Raw genomic sequence first — 13,837 nt, 5'->3', positions numbered from 1 at the left:
TCACGCGAATCTGCTTCACTGTGTTTCTAGTTTACGCCAACGTTACTTTCACTACATGATAACGACTGATAAGAAGTGTTTTTTTAATGGTATTGCTACTAGCTTTTATTTTTTTCGTTAAATGCTGTTTGACGCAATTTATTTACCACAACAGTGTTTGTCATTCAAAAATTATAGACGAACAGTTGGTGTTTGGGATTTAATTTTTTTTGAATTCTGATTGCCACTTTTTTACGTTGGAAACTAAACTTTATTTATTGCGTAGAAATTTATATTTGGAAATTGAAAAAATACACAACAACCGTGATTCAGCGTTTTAATTCTAAATATAATTTCAAAAGATTGTCTATACAATTTACCACCTTTTACTTTTTTAGGACTGTATCTCATTCTTGTATTGTTTAATTCTTTTTATCACTCAGACAGTAAACTTGCATTCAAGAAAATTCAAAAATATCAGTGATCTGTTGTGAATTGTCCATTCGCTTGTCCACTTTTTTTTAGTTACATAATTATCTAATAAAGAAAAACATAATTTTCTCTTTTTTTTAATTTTCAAGTCTACCCTCACACTCCTAGTCCTCTGTCCTCTGAATCCTAAAAACAAGTCACAAAAATCTCGCTTCGCTTTAAGCTTTTTTCGCCAAATAGTATTTTTTAGCCAAAAATAGGACCAAGCGTTTTGTGTCTAAATTATGTACCTTACAAAAAAAACTAATTAGTACATCATCAAGTAGTACTTTAAAAATGTGATTATTTTTTAAGAATACATTTTTTCGATGAGTAAGACTATAATACCAAAAAAAAATTTAATAAAAACCGGGTAATTCAGTTGTATAATGTTAACCACACAGATTTCCGTTTAAAGAAGATTTGATACAACAACATTTTCAGTTAAATGTAGCTGAATTTTTCACACGTTGCGAGTTTGAGAGGATTGCTCCCCTCTGCTAGTTTTTCATTTGAATTGTTTCGTTTCAATGCCTTTTAATTATTGTACTATGAATATGGAAAACGAGTGTTTAATTGTTAAATCTTATTTAAAGCTGAGAGCTGAGAGTTTTTGAGGTAATACGTAATATACGTATAAATGGTAGTTCGCCCAAATCCTAATCGATACCATCCACAGAACGAAAATAAATAATGTAAGTGGGCCATTTATCGATCGACCTGTTAATAAATTACCAACTTTTCGAATAAGTTCATTTCAGCGGTCGCGTTACGGTTGACCTCGCGGCCATCGCATCTGTATGGAGACCATTAGGAGTCCCGTTAATTGCAACAAATCTATTATTGTTGAGGGTACTGTTAAACGGAAGCTTGAACGCTCCAGATTCCACAAAATGGCGCATTTCGGCAGCAGACCAACTCTGATTTTGTCTCTTTACAACCATGTCACTGGGTCGTGTCTTCGCACCTTCGTTCCTACCATAGACAAATGAGACAACTCGCCATTATCTCAGTCGTGGTTCAGTGCAAATGCGTCATTGATAAGTCCCGAATTAACAGAACCGAAATTCTCACTCCGGGATGTAAACAAGGATTAGTCAAAACAAAATGTGTAAAGAAAAAGCAAGGTTATCATTGGATATGATACGCTATTTGGTTCTGAGATGCCTTACAAGTCTTGTTTTCAACCTTTGAAATTTCCGGCGCAACCGGAACCAACCAAATACTGAATCATTCGTTTTTCCCCCGGTTTTTCCCTATTCCAGGTGAATAGAAAGAATTGAAAAATGTACTCAAAAAAAAAACAAAAAAAATCTTATTTTCATCCCGTGGATGCCGATCAAGAAAGCTTGGCATATCGTGACGTTTCATTGTTATCCAGTCCCAGCAACCGCCTCAAACGAAAAGTCCCAACGACAAACAAAGAGGCATCGCCCCTCCCACGCGACAATGTAAATGAGTCTCGAGCGTTTCCGGTCTTCGGAACCCTTCCCCGGATTCGAAACCGTCATTTTTTCGCGTGATCAAGTAGGCCGTGAGAGAAAGTCACTGCCGTCGAAAAATCCCTTTAATGGAACGCAAAGGTGAAAACGTACGCAAACACCTCGCGTCATAGTTGGCGAGGTCAGCCACGGACGTCAAGTAGGCAATGGAATCCCGGGGGTTTCCAGAAATTCCCGTATTTGTAGAAGCGTCGCGACGCCTACGCCGACTTTCTCCTCCATTCATGATCACGTGATCGCGGCCGTGGTTGAAGAAACAGTTACGGAACCTTGAATCGGCGAAAAATCCGATTTAATGGCCTTCGGTCCGTTACATCACGAACGGTCGAGTAGGCTGAACCGAAATGACAGCTGTCACATTTCGGGTGATTCCCCGATCGATTAATGACAAGTGATATTGCTCTATGCATTGGAATCAAGCGTGCCAGGGTATTTATCAACTCGTTTACCTTGAATGAGCTCACTGGAAAGAAATGCAGACGGCGATCAGGGGCGGCGCAGCAATGCCCCCGACGCACGAGTCGCTATGGACGCTAACAATGCTCTTAAACAAGTAAATTGTTTATTTCAAGCGGTGAAAGCGGACTGGTCTGCCTTATAAGGTTGCAGCTGTCAGTTTTATTTATATCTTGCCCACAGCCTTCTACGATGCATTCGTTCGAAAATGTTGATAGAACGATTCTAAGGTGGATTGACCGAAATTCGCACGACTCTGACATATTGCGTGGTAGAACAGAATTTAAACAATCGAAAAACCTACGCCTACTTGATAAACCGGGCACTAATTTAACGTCATCATCTCTGCTGATAAAGGGATTAGTTGGCTTTGAATGGTCATCTGGGTGTGGCAACACTGACGATACAATTATTTCATTAGCTAGCTAGCGTTGATTCATTTGTTTCATAGAAAGCGATGAACTTTACGAAAATGATTCAAAATCGGAGTTGGCTTCGATTTAGAATTCTACAGTTTGCAGGTAGACTAGATGGCAAGTTAATGATAAAATGATAACACAAATAAATAATAATAAAACTGATAACAAACGGAAAACTACAAAACATGTAATTACTGACTGAAAAACAATGGTACAGACTGTAAAAACCCAACTAACAAACGAACGAAATAAAGACGGTATTTTTATACAAATTAAACCACCGGGCTCAAGCCTTACAATTGATACAAGTAATGGAAATTTTGTCCGCTTATGAGCACCTTTGAAAATTAAAAAGTCGGCGCCCATGGTCTTAGTCATTAAACAATGAGGAATCCCGATGGGAGTCACATGACTGCGCAAAGCCTTCTAGATCAGTTACAGAGGTCCTTGATCTGCAATTGTTTGTCAACTTTTTATTACGTATTTCTCGCGTTAGCAAACACAGATATTTATCAGCACATAGAGTGTCCCAAAATAGGCGCACATTCCATTAACCCCTCTGGAAATATCTGGGCAACCCACAGGTGCATTGTTGTGCGGCTGCCAACTCTGCATGTATCTTTGCCAACTGGATGTCACCGTCGTGACGTCACAACGGCCCATTTCCGCGTCGTTTTATAAATTTTGCAAGAATTGGCGTTGGAAACGGGACAAGGTTCACTGCGCAAGCTCTTTCCCAACGCAGAGCCGTTTCGTCAATTAAGAACTGATTGCATCATAACTTTGTTTTATAATTAAACGTAATCTTAGAGCGGCCTTCTAGCAGGAATCCACTGAATCATACTGCGTTATCAGCGGAAAAAACGACGTGGAAGAAAAGTTTGAGCACCGCTAGTGCGAAAGAGGCCCCTTGGGACAGGTCAGGACTGGGTTAACAATTTGGCATTTTGACATCGACGCCAACTTTGCGATTATCGATCCAGGAGCAGGCGTCCGAGGTCAAAGGCCGGATCACATTCTCTGGACAAATGTCACTTGAGGAATTTTACATAACGTCCGTATTGTATCGTTCAAAACTAGAACTTCGGTCTTCGACCAACTTTCACCTCCTGACGTCACTTTGTCTTCCGGAAGTCGTCGTCGTCGGCCTTGCGGAAAACGGGATTTCGGGCCGTTTTCCGCCAAGACTGGTGATTCAGGAAAGCGGTAACCCTTGAATTGTCGAAGGCTTGTTTACAGGTATATTTGGATGAAATCATCCCGAACCCTCCGATGACGTCACGGCCCATCTGGCCGTGCACGTGCCATTGACTCACCCGAAACAACGAATTCCCATCCTTTGCACAATTGGTCCGACGCCAGAATGGCGATTTTATGGGTTAGTGGACGAGAGAATTTTTTGCACTCGCGGAAACTTTCTTCGAAGAAAGTGCGATTGAGGAGAGGTTTCTCTAATCGCGGCTTGGTAATGGATATGATGGGTTTCTGGTGTCGGAAAAATGCGAAATAATGAGGAAACCAATCGGGGAATCCAGGGCAAAGAAGCGTTAAATGGGGAAAGTATAACAAAAGAGAAAAAAATTGGTGGATGCGATCAGAAGCTGGGTACTTTTTAATTGGAAGGAGAGGAAACTGGGGTTTTCGAATCTAATCTAAAAGTTAGACAAGTCGCGGAAAACTTCTGTTATGTCACCCCTATTATTCATAAGTTCGTTGTCACCTCTCGACCTAGAAACAGGCATTTGGCAACGTTTCGTTGCGCAAGATTTTCCGATTCTCCCCTTTCGACCCACGAAACGTCACCTCCACCCAGCGTACGTCCAAAAGGTCCCCCAGGTGACGCAATGCCCAGCCAAAGCCTTGCTTTCTGGTTCATCGACAATTGCCACCGCTCGGGTCTCACAAGATCGGATTGGTCAGTGACTTGTCGATTAGCAAACCGCGTACCGAACGACCTTGCTCTCTCTTTTTGCAGGAGCTTGTCGCAGGAACAAAACCCGCTCCTGCGACGGCGATAAGGGACTATAAATAGGAAAAATCGGCCGTAATCAGCTTGAATCAACAGTGATAAGCCAACTACGCACATTTCCCAAGTAATTTATCTTAATCGCCGGTTAAAAAACGGCTTTGTTTCGACGAATTGTACCAACAATGGGGCATTTACGTGTGGGAAGTTTAATTGTCGGAAGGAATTTTTTCCCATGGTTGAGGAGATAACGCGAGGAGGCTCGATATTGGACGACCTTTGGCTATTACACTGATTTGTTTGTTGAAAATCGACGACCTTTACACTTCGGACGCGACTGATTGTGGGTACAGGTGACCATGAAAAAATTGGCGCAGTGTGAAGACGGCTTGTCGATCACTACATACATTGCAAAAATTGGTACAGGTGTGCAAGGTTATTAGTTATGCCGGATGGGAGAACCTGTTTCGTTTTTACGCTACAATGCACTGGAGTGCTACCAACATGGAGAAACAAAACGCTGCCTTGATACCATTTTAACGACACGTTATTGTGCTCGAAATCACATTTATTTAGGGATTGTGGATTTTCTGTTCCTGGGAATGATCTGCCAGAGGAGGAAACCATCGCTTTAAATGACAGGATTTTAAATTATTGTAAATCAGGTCTATCAAGGTCGCAACCATGAATAAACCATCATTTTCCATTTAAACCGGACCCACACCTTCCATCTTTGTTAAATACTTCGGTTTTCAAGTCGAAACCCTCAAATCATTTCGATAATTGCACGCAGGCGTAAACATTTTTTATTTTATTTTTGTTGTAAATTGCGTCCATGTTTTACCTCAACATACATGGTTTTTGCCCTGAAATCGGCTCGCGACCATTGTTGACGTTGAGGGGTGACGCAGCTGTTGAAAACTTCTTCGGTCGTTTTTCTATTCAAAGTTTACAAACTGATTTTGCTGCGTATTTGAGCAGTGCAGATCGGTCTTTTGCTTATTGTAAAATCTCAGCTGTGGGTTCTTTGTTTTATTGCGTTTTTGCGTTGTATTTTGGTCTGTTTACAAACACTCCCGCGCAAAAAATAATTTTTCATTCATGCATCCGCTGGCACGTCTCCAGTTGGATTTTGCCCGCAAATAATTTCTTCAATTGTGTGTTTTAACGTCGTGACTTTCTACCTGTGCAGCATAACATTAGCCTTTCACTACGTCTCAATTCGGGCCAGATTTCGACTTCTAATCGATACTATGGCATAGCGTGCGCCTCACTTTTATTTTTACAATCCCTTATCGACCCATCCGACTTTTTCGATTCACGCAACTGGTTGCTGGAAGATGGGGGTAACAATTCCTCAGTGACTCATTCTTTCATACATCATGGGGGTATGACTGAATCACACAATAGGGCCCTCAATGCCTGACCCTTCCGCGTGCACCTTGGTCTATTGTTAGACTTCTGCGATTAGTAAGCGCGAGGAGAGATTATTTTAGATGTGCTACAATTTAATGATTTTTTGGATGACGCGTTTGTTCTGGAAGCGGTCGATTTTGCGAGAATTTCGTGACGAGTTCAACGTAAAGTAACGACGAATTCGCTTTGTGTTGAACAAAACGGTCAATATTTTGACGGTGGCGCTATTTTTCGGTTTGTGGGCTATTATCTTTTACGAATTGTTGGCTGGAAATAACGCGTGACGACATTGGATCTGTTTGTTTTCTTAAGTGTGTTAGGAATCCCCAATTTTTTCCTAATTTGGCTTTTGTAATCTTACTATCGCACAGCTATTTTTAAACGATTAGTCAAATGTGAAAAAATTAGATCAAAAATTAAAGTTTTAGAGATAAAATATGATTCGTTTATTATTTTTGGCTGACTTTTTCTGAGTTGGAGAACTCTAATCTGCAGCGATTTTTATCTCTGATTGCCGTATAAATATTTGGATTTTTTAGTAATTGCCATGTATTTATAGTCAAAATAGAATTTATTTTTAAACGGAATACTATTTATTTCTTCCAACAATTGCACAATATTACACAGATAAAACGACATTGTGGTTTTTATTTTTTCTTGTTCTTAAATTTGTGACTAGTCTTCGGCTATAGCATTATGCAGAAGGTTAATTTTTGGGACCCATTCTGTTCTGAGTTTTTTTTTGTAAAAAAAAATAATTGCCACATGGGTGCTTATTTTTGATTGTTTATAAACACCCAAAAATTCCGCAACTCATGGTTATTTTCCTATTCTTATCTTATCGTCAGATATGAGCAACCTTTGATCGTCAATAAAAATTGCACCCATCGGACCCTCCATCCTGTCTGTCTACCATATGTCGCCCCATTTTTTGCCTATTTCGCCCAAAATTCAAACCAGGTATCCACCTCCTCAATTACATAATCGCCGTAACAAACGTCCATTCGGTGCGTTTTCCTCAGTTCCGGCTCGATCTTCGGGGATTCCCCCAAGACGTCAGGACTGATCCCGTAAATCCCCCTTACAAGCATGAAATCCCATCACAATTGCGATTTTGTGTCAGTGACCATGATGATGTAATCGGATTGTAAAATGGAGGTGGGCGTCATACCTGAAGAGAGAGTTTGCTAACGCTAGAAGGTTGCGCAAACGTCGTTGCATATCACATTTCTGCACGAAAATTATGTAACCGGACCGGCCTTTCGGGACCTCAGCCTCCTAGAGATTCGTCGGTTAAAAGGGGCTTCGCTCGTGTCTTTTTGTTTTTTATTTTCGGATATCCGGCCCGACATCCGGCCAATAATAGCATTGTACGCTCCGCGTTAAAATAAAGCTAGACCTTGAATTGGAAAATTCCGCCTCGTCGGCTAGGTTTTTCCGCTTTTCGTGGCCAATCTCGGCCCCCGAGCAGCGCCTTGCGTAACCAAATGGGCGCACAGGTGCAGGAGTCCGCCCTCCTCCGTCCTTGTGCGCATTTCACCTGCCCAATGCAGGTGTAGGTCCGATGCACCTGTCTTTGGTCCTCCGATGACCGTTGAAAACTCTGGGAAAAGTCGCGGAAAACGCCGCAACTGGTGCGTGACTAAGATTTACGGTTTAAATACGGTTTTGTTGTACGGAATTTTGGGTCAGCGCAATTATACGACGAGGAAGCGAGGTATTGACGAACTGTGTGTTTCTGTTATTGTTTTGACCCGGAGGTTTGTGGAGCAAAGAAATTTGAAGTGATTCAGTCGTGACAGACGGGCTAAAAATATGCTCAAAGATAAATGAGCGTCTCCTGTTAGCCACCCCTTTTAGCACGGGTGATAAAAAGCCTAAACCGGATGCCGCCCTCGGCTTAATTTCCGCTTAAAAATCATTTAGCCAAAAATGTGCAATTTGTTGATTCTCCACCCCCAGGTATTTGGAAAATTGACTCAGCAAGCTCACTTGTGGTTACTTTCATGACTTAATCACTCCCCAGATAAGGAAAATTGACGAGGTTTAGTTTCCTCACTGACAACATGTATGAACTCGCATTAGTTAATCGGGGCTTACTCATCCACTATGACATGGACACTTCGGTTGTGATTCATGAATAACATAGGGGAAACGATTAGGGGGCGATGTTTAACTTGTGGATGAGACGGAAAGTTACTAGGAACGGATGGATGATGAAATCAATGTCGAAAAATACTGTTTATTATGGTCAGCAATTATTAAGGTAGATTAGCAGTGCGATTATACGAGTAGGTACAGATAGTTTTTCGACCTTCAGTGTCTGTATTGCGCTGAAATCGAGTATAGGTTGTCTGAGTAAAAATTCCTTGGCCACTTTGTCGATTTACTTATTAATTCATCACAAACAGCCAACTTTTCGCGGATGTAGGTAACGGATAAGAAAATCGCCGATCTCTCCGCGATATTTATTTCTTATCCGTCACGTATTGATCTTTTGACAGATAGATACGCAATAAACGCTTAAAAATAGCTCTCTCATCAATCCGGGATCCCCATCTCTTGTGGATTCTTTCGGAATGACAGCAGCCATGATGATGGCGAATCCCGGTTCAGCGTTCGGGCCATCGTGGTCAACGACCGGGCGACTGGAGGTATAGGTGGTCCGCACACCTCCGCCGCGGACTCGTTCTGCTTTCTTCAGTGCAACAGGTACACACTCGACTCGATCGAGACACGTTTCTACGAGACAATTCCGACGATAATTGACAATGGGACGCCACTGGGAAATAGGGATGCCCCGAATTACGCTTTCTAATTACAGACATGACCTTGATAACAGGACCGTATTTTTACAATTATTGTATGAATGAGTACGGTTCTGTGGTCACTTCCTTTGGAATCAGGGGGAAAATCGGTTATCAGCAGACGTGGCGCTGATAAAGATTTTGTAAAAATAGATATGGCGTGGATTGTGTGTCACGGCGGATGATAAGAATTAGTCACCGAGGCGAATCCTGGATGGAATATTAAGGGAACTCGAGAGCAAAGCATTCACTGTTTTGATAACGTACCATTTGGATTAATTAGGAAGTTAATCACTGTTACTGCAGGCGGTAGTAATGTTTGAGATTCACAGTTACTTGACTGTAAATGACCCAAAGGTGAATTTGTAATTTAATTAGCTGGAATTACTCATAAGGCAGAAAAATTACAATAAACGTGGGGTTAGGTCAGTTCCCGAGTTGCAATTAATTACAAGAACCTGACGCAATTTTAATGCATTTTGAATCATTTAGTAGGGGAGAGTGTGCAAAATCCAGCGTTTTGGGTTGTTTACACACCTCCTGACGTCACAGTAAATTTTAACAATTGGTTTTCGTGACGTAGCGTTCTTTTTTTGTTAAAACTGCAATTGCAACATGTGGCGACATGATAATTACGCTGAAGTGACGTCAGTACGATAAAGCAATGTTCAAGGTCCACGCTGTATTTTTGATTAAAAGAAGACTTGAATGTAACTTTGGTGGAACGAAGGTTCGTATCACGTTGGTGATAAGCGGAATCACGCCATCCAGTTATTCAAATTGCTGATAGAGATAGCTTATCGGCGTGACAAATTCGTGGGTTAAATAATAAAAATGAGAAAAACAAGTGTTGCGTATATTTAAAAATTTATTTTTGAAATATATAAGTGGTATAATGAAGTCTATGTACAAGAATAAAATTACATGGTCTCTTAAAACAGAGCCGTATCGGCAATTTTCTTAGTTTTATGTACAAGTCCGCGTCCCTTTGGCTTCAGTCGGGCTTTGAACTGGTTCTTCTCTTTTACAGCTACCTGGCACCCAGGTAAATGGAATGTCGCCGTCGACTTAAACCTTGAGACCTCCTCTTTACAAAAATACACTTCTATCACAAGATCTGGCATTTCTCTCCGCGCCTTATCACAAACACAACACGGACGTCGTTGTCGAGATCAAAACCGGAAATCCCCAGGTCCGCCTAGACCGTCATCGCGAGAAAGGGCCTCTGCTGCAGACTGTCGGCGTCCTTCGCTTGCGCTGAGCACAGATCCGGCGTCGAGACCGACCTGTTGAGCTTGCTGTCCCCCATGCTGAAGCTGAAGATCGACACGAGACTGGTGATCCGGTCGATTTCCATCGCGGAGCCGCGCTCCGCCTCCACCTCCTTGGCCACGCTGTCCGCCAGCGCCGTCGCCTCGTCCACAAACACCGAGTCACTCTCCTCCTCCTCGCCCTTGCTCCTCTTCGGGAGGATCGACTGCACGGCCTCCTCGGTCTCCCACTCGGCGACGGCCCGCCGGCGTTTCAGGCAGTTCCCGCGCTCCTTCAGCACGTTGGGCCCCTTGTCCAGGTCCAAGTACGTCAGCTCGGACGGCGGCAGGTTCTCCTTGTTCTGGTTCTCGGCGCACTTCACACAACTCGGCTGCAGGAAGTCCTGGAAGTCGCCTGCGGCCTCCTGCACGTCGTCGGGCAGGCCCGCGTCCTCGGCCGTGAGCCCCACCAGCTCCTCGGCGGGCACTGGACGCGCCTGCACGGGCGCGGGCGGCTGGTAGTGCACCATGTTGTAGGCCTCCTCCATGAAGATGTAGCGCGCCTTCTGCAGCACTGTGGCCACCAGCAGGTTCTTGTGCAGGCTGACGCCGCCTCGGTGCGAGCGCGATTGTGCGATTTTCGTCAAGGAAATTCCGATTAATCTCTGCGCTTCGCTCGCCATTTTTCTCGACACTCACTCTAACGCCGCCACTTTCTACTAAATGCAGAGGATGGCGCGCTCACATATACTTATAAAGTCGCCCCGTGACGTCACAACCTACTTTCAACGTGTCGTTCGCCAATCAGCGCACGGCCTTGCCGAGAACGACCGTCGCTTGTTCGGCTGCTCCGAGCATCCGTGGGCGATAGCAACAACACGCATTGGGGCTATTATCTGCCTCTTTTCCATTCTATTTAACCTTTACACGCGCACGCTTTACGGCGGAAGTCGAGACGTCACAAAAAATACAGCTTGCGTACGCAAGCAGCGACGAGTTCTTTGTGCGGGACGATAATATTGCCATTTTGGGATCATTCATAAACCAAACAAAAACACTGCACGATTTATTTGCAAAAATAATACCAAACCGAGGCGCCTCAAACTGGAGAACACCCTGTATCACAAACCATTTCATAACGAGAACAACACTGGCTCACGTGAACGATGAATCAATCAAGGCCAAATCATTAAATATTTCACATATTTTACACACTAATTGCTAATTAAAAATTGGCCAAAATACTTTGATCTTACCTGCTACAAAATAAAAAAATAAAAAAAACACTGGATAAAGCCAAGTCAAAACTGAAAATAATTTCCAACAATGACTCACCCTTAGACGAACTAACTTAAAAATTATCACCCAAATTCGAGCTAATTAATTTGACTTTTTCGGATCACAAGGATCATAAGTGACACTTGTACAAGATCACAGCTCATCTTTGACTTGGGCTTCCTTCTTTCCCGCGCTTTTCTCCGGCGGAAAAGCCCAAAAGCTGGACGGAAACCCTTTGGCGTCCCTTTCCCGCTTGACAAAGGCACTAAAGGACGAAATACAATTCCCTATGAAAAAATTCGCACGCCCCATGATGGCAAGATCCAGGTGGGGGTCATTGGCGTCCAGTTTAAAGGCCCGGATTTTGGCCCTTTTCAGGGCGTCGTTCAGCTCCTCAATCATGTGGTTGCTGTCGGAGGAGACAAACACCGCCCTGATGGGGTTTTCGCTTGACTGTTTTATGAGGCGTTTTAATTGCTTAATGATAGTGTGTTTGGACGGGAGGCACATCTCTGGGGTGGCTTTGCCCTTCTCGTTGCGGTAGCCGAGGCATTGGGGGGCCGCGAACAAGTTGGGGCTGTCGGGGATGTGCTCGCAGGCGCGCACCCAGTCGATGCCGTTGCGTAGGTGAATTGCGATGAAAGCGCCTTTTGGGAGCGTTTTCGCGATGAAAGTGTCGGCTTTTTGGGAGACTGTGTCGGACCATTCGAGGTATTTGTGAAGGGGGCGGTTTTCCAACTGCACGGGGAAGCTGGCAGGGGCCCCGGTGAAGGCAAGGACGGGCCATGTGGCTGGGGGGTACCTCTCGTGCCACTGCTTGGCCATGTTGTGGTGGTAGGTGTCGTAATGAAAGGGGTTATAGAATTCAGAGCCGACGAAATCGACGTTGAAGGTGTCCCAGAAGGGGCCAAAGGGGTTGCCTTCTTTCGCATTACACTCGTTTGAGCTTCCTGGAACGTTTATTTACTGGTTTGGAAATGAAAATTTGGCAAGGTGGTCAAACCTCTGCTCATGTAACAAAAGGAAATGCGTTTTTCGGGCGGCCACTCGTAAGGGGCCACTTCTTTCATGAATTCTTCCATTGTTATGACTTTGTGGTACTTTCTTAACGGTTCCACTTTAAAGTATTTATCAAATGGGACTTGTACGGATCTGGGTTGGCCATACCGGTATTCAACCCATGGGGGAAGTACTAAAGTCCGATTTAAACCATGGGCGAAACCCAGAGAGCCCAAAAAGTGATCGGCTTGATTTCCAAACCTGCCTGAAAGGGGGTTTAATAGCTTGTTCAAATGACTTAAATTTCTTCCTACCCATGCAAGGACAATACAAAATATAGCCTAGTGGATCTATCTCATAACTGCTTATACAAGTAATTACAAATTTGAAGAAAAACCAAGAAGAAAAGCCGGTATTTGGGAACATTTTTTGTGAAAATTGAAACACTGGTCACATATTCACACGCAGTGTCGCCAGGTCACCAAAATAAAAATTACTGGAACGGTAGAAACTAATTTTTGGTGTTAGTAAAGCAGCATTACCAAATATTAGTGATGAAATTTGCAGCAATAACCAAATTCCATTAAAATCGGGAATAATTATGTGTAATTATCTGGCTATTTAGTGAAATTAAGTCACTGCTGAGTTAAGAGTTTTTTTTTGTTCCTTGCATTGGCAATTGTCTGTCAATCGAGTCAAAATGTCTAATATTTTAGCGAAAAATATATCAACTTTAATCAAACTTCAACCGAAATATTTTATCACGAATGCTGCTGCAGGTGTGAGGAAGGGTTCTGACTGGGTGCCACAGGAAAAAGTGACCCATACTGGACAGGTTCGGTTTCTTTTGATAGCCCCATTTGAAGGCTTTTACGACTTTTTAGAAATGGGAGCCTGACGATTACCGCTTGTCGAGATTTGTGGGTCGCCCCAAGCACGTTAATCCCAATTTTGCCATCGACTTGATAGCGGAAGTGCCTCCAAAGGCCTGCAAAGAGCGAGTTGTTTGGTGCGATGGAGGTGGTGGTCCGACAGGACACCCCAAAGTTTACATAAACCTTGTACGTTAATTTAATTAAGTTGTATTTCTCTTAGTACAAAGTTTATTTTCAGGACAAGCCTGGCAATCATTCTTGCGGTTATTGTGGCCTGAGGTACTATTTGGACCACGGGCATTGAATTAGTTGGGAATTTTTGTAGATATTGTTGTAATTAAGAAATAAATTAATGTAAAAAACCCATCTTTTCGTTACATAACCTGGCAATTCCTTGAAAAAAATTATAAATCTAGGGG

At 43.1% G+C, this 13,837-nt stretch overlaps 3 protein-coding genes across 3 annotated transcripts; 1 reads left to right on the top strand and 2 right to left on the bottom strand.

Annotated features, from left to right (window-relative positions):
* Positions 1 to 9,866: 9,866 nt before the first annotated feature.
* LOC103313143 (uncharacterized) lies at positions 9,867 to 11,148 on the bottom strand. Its single transcript, XM_008195626.3, has one exon. It carries the CDS (start codon positions 10,947 to 10,949, stop codon positions 10,215 to 10,217), a length of 735 nt encoding a protein of 244 aa, XP_008193848.3. The 5' UTR covers positions 10,950 to 11,148; the 3' UTR covers positions 9,867 to 10,214.
* Positions 11,149 to 11,319: 171 nt separating this feature from the next.
* Positions 11,320 to 13,029, bottom strand: O-fut1 (O-fucosyltransferase 1). The gene is made up of 3 exons (XM_968897.4): positions 12,858 to 13,029; positions 12,548 to 12,808; positions 11,320 to 12,494 (listed from the first exon to the last, which is right to left on the bottom strand). Exons 1-3 carry the CDS (start codon positions 12,967 to 12,969, stop codon positions 11,698 to 11,700), a joined length of 1,170 nt encoding a protein of 389 aa, XP_973990.1. The 5' UTR covers positions 12,970 to 13,029; the 3' UTR covers positions 11,320 to 11,697.
* A 62-nt stretch (positions 13,030 to 13,091) lies between these two features.
* On the top strand, positions 13,092 to 13,813 carry ND-13A (NADH dehydrogenase (ubiquinone) 13 kDa A subunit). The gene is made up of 3 exons (XM_968925.5): positions 13,092 to 13,378; positions 13,428 to 13,604; positions 13,657 to 13,813. The coding sequence occupies exons 1-3, from the start codon at positions 13,244 to 13,246 to the stop codon at positions 13,720 to 13,722; spliced, it is 378 nt and encodes a 125-aa protein (XP_974018.1). The 5' UTR covers positions 13,092 to 13,243; the 3' UTR covers positions 13,723 to 13,813.
* The last annotated feature ends 24 nt before the right edge of the window (positions 13,814 to 13,837 follow it).

This window comes from Tribolium castaneum, chromosome 5 (assembly GCF_031307605.1).
Source record: "Tribolium castaneum strain GA2 chromosome 5, icTriCast1.1, whole genome shotgun sequence".
NCBI classification, from domain to species: domain Eukaryota; kingdom Metazoa; phylum Arthropoda; class Insecta; order Coleoptera; family Tenebrionidae; genus Tribolium; species Tribolium castaneum.
This window is presented reverse-complemented; position numbering and strand designations above follow the sequence as displayed.